This window comes from Centruroides sculpturatus, unplaced genomic scaffold (genome assembly GCF_000671375.1).
Source record: "Centruroides sculpturatus isolate CEXI.00-Female unplaced genomic scaffold, Cexi_2.0 scaffold66, whole genome shotgun sequence".
In the NCBI taxonomy this organism is placed as follows: domain Eukaryota; kingdom Metazoa; phylum Arthropoda; class Arachnida; order Scorpiones; family Buthidae; genus Centruroides; species Centruroides sculpturatus.
This window is the reverse complement of record NW_019384408.1, coordinates 1,055,778-1,079,471: the sequence shown is the minus strand read 5'-3', so window position 1 is coordinate 1,079,471 and position 23,694 is coordinate 1,055,778. Positions and strand designations below refer to the sequence as shown.

The 23,694-nt window shown below is 27.8% G+C and overlaps 2 protein-coding genes across 4 annotated transcripts in view; both read left to right on the top strand.

The window, feature by feature from the left end:
* The window catches only part of LOC111618958 (protein spaetzle 3-like), a 39,229-nt gene extending 23,393 nt beyond the window's left edge, over window positions 1–15,836 (top strand). For 2 of the 3 annotated variants that reach the window (XM_023360587.1, XM_023360588.1), the window contains 4 exons: window positions 14,790–14,911; window positions 15,142–15,330; window positions 15,412–15,537; window positions 15,615–15,836. In XM_023360587.1, coding sequence (XP_023216355.1) covers window positions 14,790–14,911; window positions 15,142–15,330; window positions 15,412–15,537; window positions 15,615–15,786 — 609 coding nt within the window. In that variant the 3' untranslated portion in view covers window positions 15,787–15,836. Of the gene's footprint in view, window positions 1–7,290; window positions 7,378–14,789; window positions 14,912–15,141; window positions 15,331–15,411; window positions 15,538–15,614 lie in introns of those variants that run through there. The other variant, XM_023360589.1, reaches the window with a different exon arrangement.
* Window positions 15,837–21,965: 6,129 nt separating this feature from the next.
* LOC111618959 (protein spaetzle 3-like) lies at window positions 21,966–23,266 on the top strand. Its single transcript, XM_023360590.1, has 4 exons — window positions 21,966–22,344; window positions 22,572–22,760; window positions 22,842–22,967; window positions 23,045–23,266. The coding sequence occupies exons 1-4, from the start codon at window positions 22,232–22,234 to the stop codon at window positions 23,214–23,216; spliced, it is 600 nt and encodes a 199-aa protein (XP_023216358.1). The 5' UTR covers window positions 21,966–22,231; the 3' UTR covers window positions 23,217–23,266.
* Window positions 23,267–23,694: the final 428 nt, after the last annotated feature.

Below are 23,694 nucleotides of genomic sequence, written 5' to 3'. Positions count from 1 at the left end.
AAGTTACCAACAAGCACAAAATATTTTTTTAGGAGTTTTTGAGAGTGTCGAATTTAAATATTTGGTCCATTTTTCGCGAAATTTTATTGGTTGGCCGATTACCATTTGACATTCGGCTGCAATTAGTACGTTAGAGTTAACATTAGAAAAATTTGAATGTCTTGAATTATCTTCTCGGCAGCGGAGGTCAACGACTATTTTCTGTTGAAAAACATTAGTTCCTGTCTATCTGGCCAATAAAATTACGCCATTTTGTACTATTTTGTACAATAAACACGACAATGTAACCAAACTTTTAATGTGGTTTTCATTTTAATGATTACCGTTCTTATTGCTTAGATTTCCGGTTCATGTTATATACTTTTACTAGCATAAGCCGGAAATCTACGCCTGTGTAAAAGTAGGCCTGATTAAAAATTAAAGTTGAAATAGCGTACTCTATATATCGAATTGTTTGCAAAATATTGTATACAATATTGGAAAGCTTTTTAAATACAGGCTATATATTGTAGATAATCCAAAACNTACGGTAAAGAACTCTGCTTCTATTTATACTATTTTAGATGCGGGTTTTTGCGTTTTTAATTGCGTTTTAATAGGGTACGTCAACAGAATGTACACTAACAACAAATTTTTCGATATTCCCCCGCGGGGGAGAGAGACAGGATTAAGGCTTACCGTGAAGAACTTGGCTTCTATGATACTATTTTAGATGCGGCTTTTTGCGTTTTTGATTGCGTTTTAATAGGGTACGTCAAGAGAATGTATACTAAGAAGAAATTTTTCGAAAAATTCCCCTCCCCACGGGGGAAGTGTTATAAGTTTATAATAGATACATTTTGAGCCACAACAACGCGTGGCGGGGTCTGCTAGTACAAAATAAACAGCAATCAATATATCGTCTTAAATTTGTTATTTTTACAAAAATTAAAATAATTAAAGACTTACGTATTTTTAACTCATGAAAGCATCAATTGCCTTTTATAACTGATCCTACAACTGCACATGGTACACATTCACTGTTCTCCAACAAACTACAGTATAAGACTAAGAAATAGTGATTTATTTCTTAGCATAAAATTCCCTAGCATAAAATTTTTAATGTCCAATTTATAGAAACGGTAACCCCAATTGGATAATTTCCAATTGGGGTTACCGTTTCTATAAATTGGACATTAAAAATTTTATGCTAGGGAATTTTATGCTAAGAAATAAATCACTATTTCTTAGTCTTATACTGTAGTTTGTTGGAGAACAGTGAATGTGTACCATGTGCAGTTGTAGGATCAGTTATAAAAGGCAATTGATGCTTTCATGAGTTAAAAATACGTAAGTCTTTAATTATTTTAATTTTTGTAAAAATAACAAATTTAAGACGATATATTGATTGCTGTTTATTTTGTACTAGCAGACCCCGCCACGCGTTGTTGTGGCTCAAAATGTATCTATTATAAACTTATAACACTTCCCCCGTGGGGAGGGGAATTTTTCGAAAAATTTCTTCTTAGTATACATTCTCTTGACGTACCCTATTAAAACGCAATCAAAAACGCAAAAAGCCGCATCTAAAATAGTATCATAGAAGCCAAGTTCTTCACGGTAAGCCTTAATCCTGTCTCTCTCCCCCGCGGGGGAATATCGAAAAATTTGTTGTTAGTGTACATTCTGTTGACGTACCCTATTAAAACGCAATTAAAAACGCAAAAACCCGCATCTAAAATAGTATAAATAGAAGCAGAGTTCTTTACCGTAAGNTTATTGTATGTTTTAACAGTTTTCTATACTAAAGTGACCAGACGTTCCGAATTAGACGAAACAACCCCGATTTAAAACTGTTTGAAATATGTCCTGCTTTTGGACTGCTTCATAATTATATTCAAAAATAGCCAATATTCATTGAATGAATTGTATGTGATTTTTCTTTGACTGAAGAATTAAGCCTATTAGCGTAAAATTTTTAATGTCCAATTTATAGAAACGGTAACCCCAATTGGAAATTAGTGATTTATTTCTCAGTCTTTATCAGTGATTTATTTCTCAGTCAAACTAGGCCCCGCTGTAGTTTGTTGGAGAACAGTGAATGTGTACCATGTGCGGTTGTAGGATCAGTTATAAAAGGCAATTGATGCTTTCATAAGTTAAAAATACGTAAGTCTAACTATTTTAATTTTTGTAAAAATAGCAAATTTTCGACGATATATTGATTGCTGTTAATTTTGTATTAGCCTATTGTTTGGCAACCGTCAATTGCTGATAACTCAGAAATAGTACATTTAATCAGTTTCTTTGCTTTCTTGCACTTATATTAAAACCTTTAAAGAGAAAGTAAAACAATTCAAGTTTTGTGTTTTTTTTTATTTCTTTTGTTTTTATTTTTATTTTGCTGTTAATAAAACAAAAATCACATTTGGTGCTGTAATTAACTGTTCATTATCATTATCACTGTAGATCGTTATTTTGGTAAGAAGAGTACGTACAGTACTGTACTGTACATGGATAAGTAAAATGTCCCTAACATCTGATTGATTGATTGTCCCTAACATCTGTCATCGATGATGTCAGAAAAGTAGAAAATCGATGATCAGGGACTGAAATCGATCACATGACTCATCTGAAGTCATATCGAAGCACCCAGCCTAATGTGTCGCTTTATACATTCCAGGATCTGGTCACTTTATATTCAAATCTAAAAATATGTTTTCTTGGTTTTAATTTCATAGCAATCTAAATGTATTTTTAAATATATTTTATTTTAATTAATGAATAGGAGCGTACAGGGGTCTTCATTTAACGAGGCTAACTAGGACCAGACAGTCACCACTTTAAGTGAATTTACGTAAAGCGGGGATCATAAATTTATTCAAAATCATACGAAAAATGTTTAATTGGGACTTCGGCAAAGAAAACCCAAATGAAAAACGTGAAAAAAATCTTTATTATTCCTATTTACACATATTCAGTTACATTAATAGCCTAATAAATATTTTACATACCAGAAATTATTTATAACTGAATTTTAGAAGGGTCTGGTTGTATTTCATCATTTTAACTGACTGCTGAGTTTTGATATACGAAAAACGAATTTAAAGTATGCTGTTTCCTGCAATTTATTTTTCCATTTAATATTCTTTTATAACAAGATAAGTCTTATCCCGTGCTCAAATTTTTCGGCCCGTCCATAAACTGGATCAATTTTAAGAAAATAATTGACGATTTCCTCACATTTTGCAAACATGTCACCTAAACCATCAATGGACAGCCCGTTTTCATTGGGAATTTTATCTAAGTCCTCATCACTGTCTTCGATTTCTTCAATTGCATGCTTATATTATATATTACTCTCTGCTATTATATTATATTCTAGATCGTATAAAGCACGTTTCCTTTTAGGAACTCCATCATCAGTTTTGCTACGCTTCGTTGACATAAAATCGACAAGAAAATCAAAAACACGAAACAGAAAAACCAGCCAGAACCGAAATCGAAACGACAAACGCATGCGCAATAATGCATCTTGTGTACGGTGATATGTATCAACGAGCACGTAGATCATGTGATGCAAGAGGAAGTTACCATCCTCCGGGAAAATTTTTAAGTGGTGTTCCACAATTTTTTGACACAACTATTGGGACTTGGATAATGAATACTCGTTAAACGAAGACACACTGTCTTATTTAATAAAACTGTAGTTTCTAATTTGCTTTAAACATTTTTATCCTCATCCTTTATCGTTTATATTTGATAACGATGTAATTATCATAATAATCAAATATTTCAACAGTTACTGTTAATCATTATCATTACTCATATACATTGACCATAGGGCGGATTTAGGAGAGTGCGCAGGGTACTGCTGCTGCATCCCCTTTCAGGGTTTTTTCCGAATAAAGCTTTGGATTTTGTAACGTTATTCATGTTGTTTCTTTTCTGCACCCTCTAAAGTTTATGGATCTGCTATGTATGCCCATAATATGACCAACGGGTCATATACATTATAATCGCTTTTAATTAATTTGAACCCCTCAAATCAAATTCCTTCATAATACCAAATTTTCTTTTCAATTCTCGCCAATCTTAAGTTTGAAAGGAAAAACATAGTCTGTATTATGAATTGGATCGATGAAAGAAGGCAACACGTGGCAATATGCCAAAAGGTGCCTTCTTGGAGAGCTTTCTGTGAGAAACTGGCACATATTTAGATATTAGACATGTGAAGAAAATTCGAAAAAACTACACGGCCAAACCGTCAATCAGCGGCGAAGCCGACTGATATTGGACTGTCTATTTATACAGAATTATACGAGTATATTATAATTATAATGCATTTCCTCAATAAAATTATTTCAATCAAAACGACTTATTAGAGAATTTTTGAAATTCATTTCAAAAACGATCGCATTTCTCCATATTATATATTGACCTGCTTATCTCGAAATGAATATTTTTGTTCCCTCTTATTGTGAATAGTTATATATAAAACAAATAAGTTTCGTTTATTACGTATGACCTATATTAGAAATGTTAATAGTAAAATTACTTTATCGATTTACTTTTGTCTGAGATTTTATTGCACCTAATAGGCCTGAGACATTAATATTTAAAGCGTAATTTGAAATTTTATGCCTTAATATCTAATAAAAATGAATCCTGAATATATACTCCATTGTTTCGACTGCCGGCATTCATTCGTTTTTATTAAATTCTATTTTGCAATGAAACAATTATTGTTTCTGCGATTTTCATTTCTACTCTGTAGTGTGATAATTACTGCCTTATAAATGTAATTTCATTGAAAAATAGCCATTATTAACATTTACTAAATAATTATTTTAGAATTCTCATCATTTTTAACACAAATTTTATCTTTTCAACGTATAGATATAACGTTAATTACTTTCCCGGGTGTTATATATAACAGAGGGAAAGTATGGCGATCGGTCAAAAAATGACCTTCATGATTTTAAAGTTTTGGATTTAGAACACCTAGAAACGCCGAGAAATGAAAAAAATTCGGAGACAATTTCTATACGTATGGATTAGGGTTTCTCATTTCTCAGTCTTTTGCTTGATTTTAAGATTTATACCTTAAAAATAAATTAATTATTTTTAAGGTATAAATCTTAAAATCGAATGATATAATTATTTTTCATCTTTAAGTAACTTAATGCAACCTGCAACATCCAAAATAATAATAATAATGCTATGTAAAATATGTATTAACAATTACTTTTGAATTAGGTAGAAATTTTCACAAATAGAAAAATTTATTAAAGTTTGTTGGGAACTGCTTACAACAAAAATGCCTTTGAATTGAGTTGAAAATTAAAAAAAAAAAATGAACTTAGATCAAATTTCTAAGTTAGAAAGTAAATTTTTATACTGTAATAAGATTTTAAAAAGCAAAGATGGTCAATATTCCGATCACTCAATCTGATTCTTATTTTAGTAATGAAAAGTCCCGATACCTAGAATGCTCTTTCCGATTTAATTGATGTGGGTGGAATATCTTTAATGCATTTAAGAAAAGACGGATGTTATTTTTTTTTTCAACTGTAGCATGGAAGATTTCTAATTCGTTTTCGACATTGTAGTACTTCTTTTGCTCTCTAGTATTCTTGATTTGTCTACCTCGTCTGCTTTAATAGAAACATCAAGCTTATGGCCCAATATAATTCGGCAGTTCGTTTATCTTTAATAATCAGTTTTATCAAGAAAAACTTTATACTTGCAGACTTCATACTCGTTTGTATCCTTGCCCAATTTGAACAACCTGGCATAATGAAGTTATTGAAGCTATGGTTAAAAATTAAGATAGCATAAGCACAATTATTCCAGATATTACAGATTCTGACTAGTAAAAAATTTTCAGTCCTGCCACAAATAGGCTACATATTGATTATTGACAATTTGTGACAATCCATAATAAGCAAAAATTTAAAAACTAATAAGCGGGCTTAAAATTAATAAATACAAAATGTATTCTGACAGCTTATGGATTAATTATACTTTCTATTTGCAAAATTTCCTCAACTTTAGCACAAAATAAGAAAAAACTGAATTTTTAAGAAATTTGCAAGATTTTCCAGGTTAAAAAACAACCGGGATCCCGTTGGAGAAATCCTAGTATGGATGTGTGTGTGTGTATGGCACGATTTTATTCATTCTGTCTGAAGCTTAATAACACCTGTGCGTTTTGTCGAAAATTTCTGAAATTTTGCAGGGAGGTTTGTATAATTAAGGAGATTCATTCTATTAAATTTTGGTGATTANAAATGAATTACAAATCTATGATGATGTGAGAAAAAAGCATTATTATTATTATACAAGATAATATCTCCTAAAATCATTACTCATCAAAAAATATTAGAAATATAAAACCAGTTATTTGTTATTTCAAAAACTTTTTTAAGACTATACATTAATTATCATATACATAAAACACTATAAATATTATTATTAATTCAAATAAAAAGTTTTCCTTTTATTTAAAATTTCTATAAATTCTTTTAATAAACTTTTAAATTATGATAAATAACTATTAAATTCAGTTTTTATTGCGTTATGTATAAATTTTTCTATACATAAAAATAGCCATGTTTTCCTTTAATTAAATAATTATAAGTTGGAATTTACTTTTCCAGTGTTTTTGGACGTTATTTTATTTAAAATAAGAAAAATTAATATAAAATAATTTATGATTTTAAAAAAAGTAAGTTGATACCAACAAAAAACTATACAGTTGTAAATTAATATAAAATTCCACCAATTTATATTTAGTATATAATTTACAAATAGATGTAAAAAAGTTACGCATATGGTCTGAATTTTTTCTTGTTGTTTATAAGTGACTTTTTAAAACGGAGCAAAAGGTCATTATTTGTTGTTCACCTTGAGCTTAAGTTTTCCCACAAGTTTTCAAAGCAGCAAGTTTTTAATAAAACTTAACAAACTTGATCATAAGATTGTTGGAACAGCGTAATTTATCCTTTTGTTTTGGAAAACAAAAGCTTTTAGAAACAATCGAAGAAAAAAATTATAGAGCCTATTCTTTTCGCTATTTCCCATATATTTAAAGCAAACTTATTATCCAAGAATAATTATATATATATTTGTATGTATAATGTAGAAAATTATTAACAGAAATAATTAGTAGCAAATTGAAAGACTCATTTTAAAAGAATTTTGTCCAAATGTTTTTAAAATAATGACATTATTTATTTATTCGCGTATTATGCATTATGCGTTGTATTTCGTATATAATATAATACAATACAAATAAAANTTTGATATGTATGATACAACCTAGCAATAATCTATCGTATAATTTATCAAATACAATGCCAAATGTATTGTATTTGATAATAAATGATTGATAATGTAAGTAAACTAATATTTCTTTTATTTGTAATATATAAGTAATTTATACTGTGCATAAATAATATAGAATTTAAGTGAACTTCTTTCTGTCGTAGATGGTTTCGGAAGACCAATTGGCAGAGAATATGAGTTGTATATGAATAGTAAACCTTGTATAATTGACTAACTGTTCATCACAATTAACTAAAATATGATAATTCTGATATAATTTCAGAATTTAAATTATATCAGACGAGAGCTTTATAGCAAGAAAAATTTTTCTATCATTATTTATATTGTTATTTAGAAATTTACATAATTCGTTTCCATTGATATTACAATCTCCGTTACAGTTTGATTTGATGTACTAGCACACAATTGTATATTTCTGGTTTGCGGAAATATAACGATCAAAGCTGAGGCGGTAAATTTAGAAGTCCAGCGGAACTATACTTAGAGGCACTGTGATGACGGTCGGATACCCGAGCGTTAACATTTTATTTCTCGAAAACGAAGTCATAGATCTCCATTTTAATTACATTTTTGGATTTCTCATTCCAATTGATGGAACATAAAGTTTCATCGAAATCGGTCCATCAAATTTTGAGAACGAACTGAATTCCATAAGCAACATAAAAGAGGCTTTGCTAACGCTCCCTCTCAAATACGAGTATGTTTTCGTGAAAAGAAAATTGAATGCCGCAATTCCAATTAGAATTCAGTTCACATTATACTATAAAAGCTGCTTCAATATTCATATTTGACACAAAACTCTACATATTCAAATTTCAGGATTTTTCCAGAAAATTATTATAATCTTTTGATAGTTGACCTGTTGACCTCTTATTTTACTATTACTAATATCGGTTTAATAAAATTATTAAAATGACGAAATGGAATTAGTAACTGAGAAATAAAATGCACGGTATTAGAAGTTGCTAATTATGACATATTATATCGAATCTAAGACGCATTCTATTTTTTAATATACTAAAATTGAAAAAATACGTCTTGCATTCGAATAAACACAATAATAACTTACCCATTTTACTCAATAAATTAGTTTAAATATAGAAGAAAAACATCACAGTAGTAATAATAGTAAAAATACCGTACAAAAAATACAAATAGGTCGTCACACAATTTATGATCTTCATGCTCTTTGTCGTTCGTCTTTCGAAAATTAATTCAAAGTTCAACTTGCTCGACTTTGTATGCAATTTCTGTCAAGTGTCAAATGACAAAAAACTGAACGAAGTCACATTTATTGATATATATGGGGAAGATGGCATAGATTGGATTTATGTACGATTTTACTAATTAAACAGTGAAATCTATGCTTTATATTTAAAGAAAGTTGTATTCACAAATACAAGTTATCCATAATGGTTAGCATATTGTACCGTATATTCAGTACATTAGATTGTAATTGAAAAAAGACTTAATAAATAAAATCAATGTAGGATGATTCCTGGAGATTTTCAGAATAATTCAATAAAGAAAACATAAATTAGTGCAACGCATTGAAATATTTTATGGGATCATAATAAAACCATTAAATTTTATATGTTAAAACTCTGTCAGACAGTTTAATTATAAAATGCTTTCTAATTATTTACTTGTAAATTGTTCATAGTTATTTTTTGCAATACACTTCACCACAAATAAGTACTTTTATAAACTACAAAGTACAAATAGTTCAAAGTAAATTAGCGATACAATATACAAATAATACATTATCTTGCCAGATAAATTTATGATAAGTATACGGTATTGCTGAACTACATTGCAATATTTCACGTGTTTGTCAATCTATTTTAAATCGTTTGAAATCTTAAAATGTCTACGTGTGTTAGATTATCAATTAAGATAAAAATTAATATTTATTAACTAATCCTCAAGCGTAAAATATAGCAAATATCGGAATGATATCGATATTCCTTTAGCGAAAATAATACTTATTCAAATACGCAAATATCTTAAATCTAATAAATAAAAGGGAAGTTAGGTTTGTTTCTAACCATAAAGATATTGAATTTCGTCGTCTTTCTCTCCATTTTTTTCGAGGAAGTTATCTTTCTTTTTATTTAGGCCTATACACTTTTCTATGAACCCGTCCCATTGTATTTTATAGAAAAATTCGCGACAACACACATTTCTTTCAAGGTGATGTCGCTACTTTATCGCTTCCGGCCTAAAACAATGATGCGTGAATATTTTTAAATATCTTATTATTTCCCGTCTATTTTCAATGATTTTTAGAATATTAATATCATCTCTCGAAACATATCATTTTAAATTGTTCTGTTTCCGACTGCTCTACTAAGAATTACTTTCTTCATTGTTTGAGAGAAACTAATCTTCGCGAATATTTCTGTAAAATAAAATTTATTTTATTGAGAGGATAGAAAGAAAAACGATGAAATTCGTGACAATTATTGTAATATAACTTATAAATTTAGTGGCCAACTACCACTTGTAATGTAGCTAACAACAAACAAAAGCCACGTGTAGTTTTCGAACCTGTTCGATGTTTTCTTGAGGTAACCAGAGCTTTGCCATGCACATTGGTTAGTATATAAATAACACCTAATTAATTAGAATTTAAAATCAGGTTTTTCTCAAGCCGAATTCAGTTTAAAATATAACACTTTTCTGGTAATTATAATAAAACTATAGATTTTTTTACGTTCAAAAACTTGTATAAATTGCATTTAAAAACATACAAGGAGTAATGTTTGCAAAACATAAATTCACTTTAAAAGTCTAGAGAAATATTTAAAGTTTTTTTTGTTAATTTTATAATCAACGTTTCTGCCCGTTTTATTATGACGTACGGTATTTGTAATTCAGAAGTTATTTTAAAAGCAATAAATTTTTAGCTTAATAGCTTAATTACGATATAATAATGTAAGATCACATGAAAATATGCACTTTTGCAATTTTGCCTTAACAATGCTCTACTATGAACATAAATTTAGATTTGATTTACCAAATGAACTTTGAAATGTTCTTAATGAAATAATATATTATAAAGTCAAAGAAATCTTTCAAAAAACTGGGAAATAAAAGGAAAACCTCCTAGGAAAACATGTACTCGGTAAGATAAAATGTATGAGATCTAAGAGTACGCAACCTTTATAAATGGTTCCTAAATTCTAATTTATTTGTCCATTGGTTTTTATGACGTTATGTTATAATAGAGAAATTTAGTTCTCAGATAAATTATTTTAATTAATTATTTTACATTAAAGAAAGCACGTACTTTATAGCATCTGATTCTCCCAAATTTTCCAATTACTAGATCAGAAAATTTGAGACAATCAGGTAGCAAGTCATTATTCTGATAAAATAATTTGATTAATATTTTATGAAACATTGGTTTTTTTGGTGTGGATAAGTGCTGGTTTAGATAGGAAGTATAAGTTAATAAACAATTACTAAAAATATGGGTTTTATTGATTTCAATTAAAGTACATATTTTACATTAAAAGAAAATTCTTCAGATGAACTGGTATGGAAACAAGTAGTAATCAAATAATTCTACAAGTTAGAATTTCATACTATCTTTTAGAGTAGTTCTTTTTTAAGCTTTAAAATTCTTTCGTAAAAAATTACTTTTCGTCGCTTTTTCTCTTAAACCTCCCACTTATTTAGCTGAAAAAATTAAATAAATATACTCTTAACACTGTTTTCAATGATGTCTAAGTGTAATCATCATCAGGACCTTCAAGACTACGTGCATACTCTTGAAAACCCAACTCGTGGGTACTCTTGAATGAATGTCTTAACTCAGGAAAAAACAAAAAAAATATATATATATAATTGGTAGCACACTTTCACGTTTGCTCCCGGCAAAACCTAACAAAGTAACTTAAATTCAGGGCTGTGGAGTCGGAGTCGGTAGATTTTTACGCAACTTCCACAGCCCTGGCAGGGCTGTTGAGTCGGAGTCGTGGAGTTTTGGTGTTTTAGTCGGAGTCGGTAGATTTTTACCCGACTCCACAGCCCCTGCTTAAATTTATAGTGTAACATAGTAACAAATAAAACTCATCGCTTACACTTTTAAAAAATCTGAGAAATCGTTATTTCAAAGTGTAAAATATTTCGGAAGAATGTTGAAAATTTCACATAGCTATTAAATCATAATGTTCAATTTAAAGATTCACCATTTACGGAAACTTCACTTTCCTCCACAAGCTTTGTATAACACCAATCACAGGATAAGGTCATCCAATCTGCTCTCGGATGACCTTACCCTACTAAAAATGAAGCAGTGTTTATGCAAACGATTCAAACATTCATTAAAAACCCGATATAAGTTATTTAACAGCGTAATTTATATTGTATGAAAATGCACATACAACAGGTCCTCGATTTAACCTTAAAAATTTCTGTCATAAAGGAAAAATTTTATATTCTGTTTTTATTCACAAACAATACAAAATGTTGGGTCAATGAATCAATAAGTGTAAATAACAGTACATCATAACAATATTTAATACATCTTGTACATTGTTAAAAATATACAGTCATTATTTGTTCTAAAAAAAGGCAGAACCAATGCATGACCTGATGCAGCGAATTTATTTCGTTTATAAAATAATGATATGCATTTCGAGTGTATGTAGAACTCTTTTTCAGTAATCGATCTCTGTAAAAACATACATTTATACTATTACAGCCATTTACTATTTACATTTAATATATTACTAATCTTAACATAGACTTAAGCCTACTTGTACATCTCTTCCGATAGATACAGTAGAACTTTATGATCCAACTTTGATCTTAAACTTCGTTCTCAAACTTCTACGAGAAATGTTATGGGAAGGTATATATGTAAATATGTTAAGGTTAGTAAAATATTAAATGTAAATAGTAAACGGTTATAACAGTATAAATATGTTTTTACATACATCGATGACTGAAAAGAGTTCTATAAACACTCGAAATGCATATCATCATTATATAAAGTTACTGAATCAAGTCATGCATTGATTCTGTCAAAAACAAATAAAACAAAAAATGTATTAATCATGCGATTCTCTACAATTGGGAATTCAAAAATATTGATATACTGTATATTTATTAATAAAGAAAATATATTTTATTTAATGGATTTCCAGCAAAAGAAGACACCCCTTTCCCAATTAATCCTTTAAGTCGAAGACCTATAGACAAAATAGGATTATATTCTTGCACTAATCTTACTTATTTTCTTATTTAACCAAAATTTTATTTCTTGCAAAATTTGTTAAACAACATAAATATCAATATTTTGATTATTTTCTTTCCTAAATTAAATATATTCCATATACTATTATATATAAAATTATTTATGCAATTTTGTTGTTACACGTCAAATAATTATTTGCTATTGTAACAAACAAGAAAGTATTTCGCAAAATTTCCTGTAAAATATCTTGTATTATATTACGAAATGAATTACAAATCTATGATGATGTGAGAAAAAAGCATTATTATTATTATACAAGATAATATCTCCTAAAATCATTACTCATCAAAAAATATTAGAAATATAAAACCAGTTATTTGTTATTTCAAAAACTTTTTTAAGACTATACATTAATTATCATATACATAAAACACTATAAATATTATTATTAATTCAAATAAAAAGTTTTCCTTTTATTTAAAATTTCTATAAATTCTTTTAATAAACTTTTAAATTATGATAAATAACTATTAAATTCAGTTTTTATTGCGTTATGTATAAATTTTTCTATACATAAAAATAGCCATGTTTTCCTTTAATTAAATAATTATAAGTTGGAATTTACTTTTCCAGTGTTTTTGGACGTTATTTTATTTAAAATAAGAAAAATTAATATAAAATAATTTATGATTTTAAAAAAAGTAAGTTGATACCAACAAAAAACTATACAGTTGTAAATTAATATAAAATTCCACCAATTTATATTTAGTATATAATTTACAAATAGATGTAAAAAAGTTACGCATATGGTCTGAATTTTTTCTTGTTGTTTATAAGTGACTTTTTAAAACGGAGCAAAAGGTCATTATTTGTTGTTCACCTTGAGCTTAAGTTTTCCCACAAGTTTTCAAAGCAGCAAGTTTTTAATAAAACTTAACAAACTTGATCATAAGATTGTTGGAACAGCGTAATTTATCCTTTTGTTTTGGAAAACAAAAGCTTTTAGAAACAATCGAAGAAAAAAATTATAGAGCCTATTCTTTTCGCTATTTCCCATATATTTAAAGCAAACTTATTATCCAAGAATAATTATATATATATTTGTATGTATAATGTAGAAAATTATTAACAGAAATAATTAGTAGCAAATTGAAAGACTCATTTTAAAAGAATTTTGTCCAAATGTTTTTAAAATAATGACATTATTTATTTATTCGCGTATTATGCATTATGCGTTGTATTTCGTATATAATATAATACAATACAAATAAAAATGTCATTATTCTATAAACACTTCGACAAAAATGAAGCTGTGGAATATCTTTTAATTTTCTATTGATTAATTCTGTTAATAATTTTCTAAAACTTTTAAATGTTTTCACTTCTAATTATTAATTACATATTTGCAGATCTATTAAATATTTATATAAAAGTTTAGAACTATAATTCTTATTACAATACTTTTTACTACTTTATTAAATAGAAAGAAGCGTAATAATGCAATTTTATAACATAAATAGTACACAAATAGTTCATTTATGATTTGCATACAAATTTAAATTAATACGTAGCATGTATTAAAATGTTAATGAAATTTTAATGTAAACGAATTAATGAAATCAAATGGAATTTTTAAATCTTAAGACAACCAAAATATCATGTCACGAATTATGAGAAATTTAAACCGCAAATAAATTTAACACATTTTAATATATTAAACTAATATTTATTCGTAGAAAATCTGAAATTATTTCTTTTTTTTTCCTTTTATCATTTCTTGAAATCAAGATTATTACAGTTACAAGGAATGAGTCTGCAAAAATCTTTAAAAGTCTATTTAATTCTTAGAAATAATTAAAGTTAATAATAAAAAATATCATAACTAATCGAATAAACGCTATTACATTCATAAAATAATATCATCTTTGTTTTTATTTAAAATATAATTTTAATAAATACATAATTTTTAAGGACATTTTAAAATAACGTTTTGCGGTTTATTTTTTAATAGATAGATATTTAAATGGTTATGTCGAGTCCGTCTAAATTCTAAGAAAACACAATGCAAACAAGTTTTAAATTATTTATGGATTTGATTTTAAAAAAACGAAATAAAAAATAATAATAAGATTAATAACCTTGTTTATCCACAACATTAAATCACTTTATTAAGAATATGTATGATATTATAAATTAAATGTTAAGAATGCATGTATAAAAACACTAATAAACTATATTTATTTTACATTTCAAGATCATTTTTATGCTCATTTTTACTGGCGATAGAGAAGCTCGAGGAGAAATTTTGAGAGGATATCCGTGCATTCGTCGTTTACATCAATTATATTGCGCCACGCCAGGCAACAAATATCCAATGTAAGTATTTCGAAAAAAAAAAAAAAAAAAATCAAATTTTCAACTATGGCTATGGCCGGGTTTATGGACGGGCATCCTAGGCACGTGCTGAGGAGCTGCCATAAAAAAGATGATGATAAAATAGGGCAACCATAACTGCGAGTTCCCTGGAGCCCCATAAATAAATTCGTCTATGCTATAATTGATAATTTTTAATATTGCAAAGAATCAAAGAGATGTTTTTGTTTTAGTGAAAGAATTAAGTTATTTATTGACGAAAATAAAGCATTGATGAGAAGAATGTTTGGTGAATATACCTACGAACCCGACTTAAACTTCAACTCTTCTTTTCCTCGAGATCGATTTGAAACTTATGACGGACATGTTATTCGCCCTCGTTCCGAAAGATCGAGGAATTCCTATAGTGCATCTAACAACAAGTAAGAACACAAGTTTTGTAATTACACGTACAGTATTAAACGAATTCGAAATAATCTTAATTCTCAACATACATCATTTAGAGTAGATTCCTGCGAATCAGCTATTGAGATAGTGACTCCTTATTGGGCTTCGAATAGTGCTGGAAAAATTCGAGCTATTGTAAATACTCAACATCTGCAGCAAGCAATTCAACAAGAAGTTTGCCAGTAAGTACGAAAGAAAACCCAAATACAATTCATTTATTTTATAAATGTACAGTACTTTGAATTACTTTCTTGTCAAGGTCCGACCAGACAAAACGGTGTACGGGAGATTGTTCTTGCGAACAAAAATATAAATGGCACAGGTTGTTATCCTACGATCCCGATGACGACTGCAAAGGAATTTTTATGGATTGGTTCCTCTTTCCATCTTGCTGTGTATGCAGATGCACTAATAATCCCGGAACTACATGAATTCTAATTCAGAAAGTTTTTATGGAATATTAAATTTATTTTATAATAAACCTGTTTTTGTCAATCATTTATTTTAATTATTAAATTAATTTTTCTATGTAAAAATTATTATTTTATTTACTAAATTCTCACTCGTGTTTGTTCTTCATAATTTTATTTGGTATGTTCTGTTATAATGTTCAATTAAATTCTATAAAACTTCGGACGATAGTATATAGATAGCAGCATAAGTATTTAATAATTCTAGAAGTATTTTAAATGCTTATAATAAAGACGAGTTAAAATATAAGACTGTGAATTATTCAAGTAAAAAAAAACATTCAAATATTTTTATTGCTTTGAATGAGTCGCTGAATTATATATTTGCTAGAAATGCACGCTTCGCCGCTCAACGTGACGAAAGGCACGTCATACATCGCTTTCCTTTTATCAACTACAGTTCTGAATTATATAAAAAACGGAAGCTAATATTTTAGCAGCATGGATATCAGAATCAAGACATGTCGTCTTAGTATCCTATTTCAAGTCATACAACTATCCAATTTAATGAACTTGATTATATCTAATAAAATTCGAAAAGAGAAAAAAAAGAATTTATTAAAAAATTACAAATCATTAAAAATGTCGATTATTTCATTTTCATTAATTTTAGTTTTTATTTTATTTCATATTTATTAAGCCTAACGATCACGCTACATTTTCCATCGTATCAAATTAATAATACTTTCGTACGATTTCTATCGTTTGTTGTATATCCATCTCGATAGGGTTTCAAACGTCCTTTTTTCTCCCCGGTTGTGTCCATTTTTTTTGCTCTACAACCACAAGCCCGGGCGAGATTTTTAAAATATGCATTTATGCTCGGGATTCTAATAAATGAGAATAAAGTAGCAACATCTTTTGTCTATTTAAAATAATTTCGTAACACTGCCAGTTAGGTTTGCCAGACAATACAATAAAAATCAAACATAATTATCCCATAATTTCAGAAATTAGAAAGCATACTTATTTATTCGAATACTGTATAAACAACAGATGAATTTTGGCACAACTGTATCAAATAATTAAGGAATTTTTTTTATGTATATGCAAAATGAAATTGACAATATCTTAAAATCTGAAAAGTACATTTTAAAAAAAGGATTAAGTTTGAAAAATATCACAATTTGTACAATTTTTTATAAAGTAAAATAGTCCTAAATAATTTTGAAAGACGATTGTAAATAAAACAGACTGCGTCTTACATTTTTTTAATAGTCAAATTTCAATAATAAAAATTGAAATAAGTTTGTTACAAAACGAAATTGATCCAAATCGCTCTTAATAGAAATACAGCTATACTCAATGTTACATTTTACACTTAAAAGTTATCAACAATAATGCATACTTTTATTTCGTTATATAATATACAGTGACTCCAGTTTAGCAGGGTTTTTAAAAATTTTATATTATAAACATTTGGGTCACGGAACCATTACAAATACATTGGGTCGCTTGAGCAAAAAGTTTGAGAAACGCTACAGTCTATACTGTAAATAAAATCGCTTAAAATCGTTACACGTTTTTCTGTCATAAAAAAAAGAATCGGCGACACCGGGTATTAATGAATTGTCAAATTTTCGGACAAGTGGGTGAAGCCCCCCGGAGCGAGCTAATGAAACGAGTGAGAGGCGAAGTCCCTAGTATTTATATAAATACAGTAGAGCGTCGTTTATCCGAATCAATTGGGAACTGGGGTTGTTCGGATAACCAATTATGTACGAAAAAATATATTAATTAATTTAGCCCGTGTTGAAATTTTTCTCCGTTGCGTGTCGCTTCGAGTTTAATTTTCGTCAATGTTAAGCCTAACGAAGACTATTGTATCGTTAAAAATTATTTTTTTTATTTTGTACAAACAAAATAAATATATTGAAAAATATAAAAACAATAAAAAATTATACTTCAGAAGTTAATTTAGTATCAAAAACGTAAAACATTTGAGTAGCCGAAGACATAGCCAAAGATTACAGCGCCACAGCACTGGCGAAAATTTAAATTTGTCGACTGGAATTCCTTCGGATAACCGACCTTCGGATAAACGACGCTCTACTGTATTTAAATTTCTAACAAACTTTTGAAAGTTTGTTTAAAAATTATGATTTGAAAGTTGGCTTAATTTTGCTTTGCAGTACCAGACCATGTGGAATGAATATTCTCATTAATGCAGTTACAGTATACCAAAGAAATAAATCGCCTCTGTAGAAACACTTAAGATCATCATCATCATTATCCAGCACAACTATAAGCATATGGCCTGTACAAAATTTTACAAACGAATGCGTAATAAAGAGCACCTTTTAAATAGGGTTGGGTCTTCAGAAAGGTTTTCATGGTTAAGAAATGTTTTTTTTTTAGAATTTAAAGTATAACTATAATCACAAATTTTTTTTTGTGCATTTTTATAATAATTACTTAGTTTGTTTTTGTAACTTTAATTCAATATTATTGCCGTAATTAATAATAAAAACAATCTTAGGATATTTATCATCACATTGCGTCATTAATTAATAAGTGCGTTGTGGCTAGATGTGAGAAGTCATAACGAGTTATGGTCCATTTTTCGCTCATTAAGCCTAACATATACAAACCTAATACTCCTTCCCAATACGCTGTTTTAATAGTAACAATGATGATAACCATAATAGATTTATCATCATCATTAATTAATAATACGGTTCTAAGATCTGAATAATATGGAATATTTGATTCATAATTTAAAACTTCATTGTCCAGTTATAAATAAAAGACAAATGGAAAACTATCTATCTTTTTAAATTTATAATGCNCTGGCAGGGCTGTTGAGTCGGAGTCGTGGAGTTTTGGTGTTTTAGTCGGAGTCGGATGATAAGGAAAAGTCGGAGTCGGTAGATTTTTACGCAACTTCCACAGCCCTGGCAGGGCTGTTGAGTCGGAGTCGTGGAGTTTTGGTGTTTTAGTCGGAGTCGGTAGATTTTTACCCGACTCCACAGCCCCTGCTTAAATTTATAGTGTAACATAGTAACAAATAAAACTCATCGCTTACACTTTTAAAAAATCTGAGAAATCGTTATTTCAAAGTGTAAAATATTTCGGAAGAATGTTGAAAATTTCACATAGCTATTAAATCATAATGTTCAATTTAAAGATTCACCATTTACGGAAACTTCACTTTCCTCCACAAGCTTTGTATAACACCAATCACAGGATAAGGTCATCCAATCTGCTCTCGGATGACCTTACCCTACTAAAAATGAAGCAGTGTTTATGCAAACGATTCAAACATTCATTAAAAACCCGATATAAGTTATTTAACAGCGTAATTTATATTGTATGAAAATGCACATACAACAGGTCCTCGATTTAACCTTAAAAATTTCTGTCATAAAGGAAAAATTTTATATTCTGTTTTTATTCACAAACAATACAAAATGTTGGGTCAATGAATCAATAAGTGTAAATAACAGTACATCATAACAATATTTAATACATCTTGTACATTGTTAAAAATATACAGTCATTATTTGTTCTAAAAAAAGGCAGAACCAATGCATGACCTGATGCAGCGAATTTATTTCGTTTATAAAATAATGATATGCATTTCGAGTGTATGTAGAACTCTTTTTCAGTAATCGATCTCTGTAAAAACATACATTTATACTATTACAGCCATTTACTATTTACATTTAATATATTACTAATCTTAACATAGACTTAAGCCTACTTGTACATCTCTTCCGATAGATACAGTAGAACTTTATGATCCAACTTTGATCTTAAACTTCGTTCTCAAACTTCTACGAGAAATGTTATGGGAAGGTATATATGTAAATATGTTAAGGTTAGTAAAATATTAAATGTAAATAGTAAACGGTTATAACAGTATAAATATGTTTTTACATACATCGATGACTGAAAAGAGTTCTATAAACACTCGAAATGCATATCATCATTATATAAAGTTACTGAATCAAGTCATGCATTGATTCTGTCAAAAACAAATAAAACAAAAAATGTATTAATCATGCGATTCTCTACAATTGGGAATTCAAAAATATTGATATACTGTATATTTATTAATAAAGAAAATATATTTTATTTAATGGATTTCCAGCAAAAGAAGACACCCCTTTCCCAATTAATCCTTTAAGTCGAAGACCTATAGACAAAATAGGATTATATTCTTGCACTAATCTTACTTATTTTCTTATTTAACCAAAATTTTATTTCTTGCAAAATTTGTTAAACAACATAAATATCAATATTTTGATTATTTTCTTTCCTAAATTAAATATATTCCATATACTATTATATATAAAATTATTTATGCAATTTTGTTGTTACACGTCAAATAATTATTTGCTATTGTAACAAACAAGAAAGTATTTCGCAAAATTTCCTGTAAAATATCTTGTATTATATTACGAAATGAATTACAAATCTATGATGATGTGAGAAAAAAGCATTATTATTATTATACAAGATAATATCTCCTAAAATCATTACTCATCAAAAAATATTAGAAATATAAAACCAGTTATTTGTTATTTCAAAAACTTTTTTAAGACTATACATTAATTATCATATACATAAAACACTATAAATATTATTATTAATTCAAATAAAAAGTTTTCCTTTTATTTAAAATTTCTATAAATTCTTTTAATAAACTTTTAAATTATGATAAATAACTATTAAATTCAGTTTTTATTGCGTTATGTATAAATTTTTCTATACATAAAAATAGCCATGTTTTCCTTTAATTAAATAATTATAAGTTGGAATTTACTTTTCCAGTGTTTTTGGACGTTATTTTATTTAAAATAAGAAAAATTAATATAAAATAATTTATGATTTTAAAAAAAGTAAGTTGATACCAACAAAAAACTATACAGTTGTAAATTAATATAAAATTCCACCAATTTATATTTAGTATATAATTTACAAATAGATGTAAAAAAGTTACGCATATGGTCTGAATTTTTTCTTGTTGTTTATAAGTGACTTTTTAAAACGGAGCAAAAGGTCATTATTTGTTGTTCACCTTGAGCTTAAGTTTTCCCACAAGTTTTCAAAGCAGCAAGTTTTTAATAAAACTTAACAAACTTGATCATAAGATTGTTGGAACAGCGTAATTTATCCTTTTGTTTTGGAAAACAAAAGCTTTTAGAAACAATCGAAGAAAAAAATTATAGAGCCTATTCTTTTCGCTATTTCCCATATATTTAAAGCAAACTTATTATCCAAGAATAATTATATATATATTTGTATGTATAATGTAGAAAATTATTAACAGAAATAATTAGTAGCAAATTGAAAGACTCATTTTAAAAGAATTTTGTCCAAATGTTTTTAAAATAATGACATTATTTATTTATTCGCGTATTATGCATTATGCGTTGTATTTCGTATATAATATAATACAATACAAATAAAAATGTCATTATTCTATAAACACTTCGACAAAAATGAAGCTGTGGAATATCTTTTAATTTTCTATTGATTAATTCTGTTAATAATTTTCTAAAACTTTTAAATGTTTTCACTTCTAATTATTAATTACATATTTGCAGATCTATTAAATATTTATATAAAAGTTTAGAACTATAATTCTTATTACAATACTTTTTACTACTTTATTAAATAGAAAGAAGCGTAATAATGCAATTTTATAACATAAATAGTACACAAATAGTTCATTTATGATTTGCATACAAATTTAAATTAATACGTAGCATGTATTAAAATGTTAATGAAATTTTAATGTAAACGAATTAATGAAATCAAATGGAATTTTTAAATCTTAAGACAACCAAAATATCATGTCACGAATTATGAGAAATTTAAACCGCAAATAAATTTAACACATTTTAATATATTAAACTAATATTTATTCGTAGAAAATCTGAAATTATTTCTTTTTTTTTCCTTTTATCATTTCTTGAAATCAAGATTATTACAGTTACAAGGAATGAGTCTGCAAAAATCTTTAAAAGTCTATTTAATTCTTAGAAATAATTAAAGTTAATAATAAAAAATATCATAACTAATCGAATAAACGCTATTACATTCATAAAATAATATCATCTTTGTTTTTATTTAAAATATAATTTTAATAAATACATAATTTTTAAGGACATTTTAAAATAACGTTTTGCGGTTTATTTTTTAATAGATAGATATTTAAATGGTTATGTCGAGTCCGTCTAAATTCTAAGAAAACACAATGCAAACAAGTTTTAAATTATTTATGGATTTGATTTTAAAAAAACGAAATAAAAAATAATAATAAGATTAATAACCTTGTTTATCCACAACATTAAATCACTTTATTAAGAATATGTATGATATTATAAATTAAATGTTAAGAATGCATGTATAAAAACACTAATAAACTATATTTATTTTACATTTCAAGATCATTTTTATGCTCATTTTTACTGGCGATAGAGAAGCTCGAGGAGAAATTTTGAGAGGATATCCGTGCATTCGTCGTTTACATCAATTATATTGCGCCACGCCAGGCAACAAATATCCAATGTAAGTATTTCGAAAAAAAAAAAAAAAATCAAATTTTCAACTATGGCTATGGCCGGGTTTATGGACGGGCATCCTAGGCACGTGCTGAGGAGCTGCCATAAAAAAGATGATGATAAAATAGGGCAACCATAACTGCGAGTTCCCTGGAGCCCCATAAATAAATTCGTCTATGCTATAATTGATAATTTTTAATATTGCAAAGAATCAAAGAGATGTTTTTGTTTTAGTGAAAGAATTAAGTTATTTATTGACGAAAATAAAGCATTGATGAGAAGAATGTTTGGTGAATATACCTACGAACCCGACTTAAACTTCAACTCTTCTTTTCCTCGAGATCGATTTGAAACTTATGACGGACATGTTATTCGCCCTCGTTCCGAAAGATCGAGGAATTCCTATAGTGCATCTAACAACAAGTAAGAACACAAGTTTTGTAATTACACGTACAGTATTAAACGAATTCGAAATAATCTTAATTCTCAACATACATCATTTAGAGTAGATTCCTGCGAATCAGCTATTGAGATAGTGACTCCTTATTGGGCTTCGAATAGTGCTGGAAAAATTCGAGCTATTGTAAATACTCAACATCTGCAGCAAGCAATTCAACAAGAAGTTTGCCAGTAAGTACGAAAGAAAACCCAAATACAATTCATTTATTTTATAAATGTACAGTACTTTGAATTACTTTCTTGTCAAGGTCCGACCAGACAAAACGGTGTACGGGAGATTGTTCTTGCGAACAAAAATATAAATGGCACAGGTTGTTATCCTACGATCCCGATGACGACTGCAAAGGAATTTTTATGGATTGGTTCCTCTTTCCATCTTGCTGTGTATGCAGATGCACTAATAATCCCGGAACTACATGAATTCTAATTCAGAAAGTTTTTATGGAATATTAAATTTATTTTATAATAAACCTGTTTTTGTCAATCATTTATTTTAATTATTAAATTAATTTTTCTATGTAAAAATTATTATTTTATTTACTAAATTCTCACTCGTGTTTGTTCTTCATAATTTTATTTGGTATGTTCTGTTATAATGTTCAATTAAATTCTATAAAACTTCGGACGATAGTATATAGATAGCAGCATAAGTATTTAATAATTCTAGAAGTATTTTAAATGCTTATAATAAAGACGAGTTAAAATATAAGACTGTGAATTATTCAAGTAAAAAAAAACATTCAAATATTTTTATTGCTTTGAATGAGTCGCTGAATTATATATTTGCTAGAAATGCACGCTTCGCCGCTCAACGTGACGAAAGGCACGTCATACATCGCTTTCCTTTTATCAACTACAGTTCTGAATTATATAAAAAACGGAAGCTAATATTTTAGCA

Bases quoted from the DNA above. Each gene is read 5' to 3' on its own strand.
- LOC111618959 (XM_023360590.1), top strand. From the start codon at position 22,232: ATGCTCATTTTTACTGGCGATAGAGAAGCTCGAGGAGAAATTTTGAGA. The intron at 22,761-22,841 runs GTAAGAACACAA...TACATCATTTAG, and splicing joins TATAGTGCATCTAACAACAA to AGTAGATTCCTGCGAATCAG. The intron at 22,968-23,044 runs GTAAGTACGAAA...TTTCTTGTCAAG, and splicing joins ATTCAACAAGAAGTTTGCCA to GTCCGACCAGACAAAACGGT.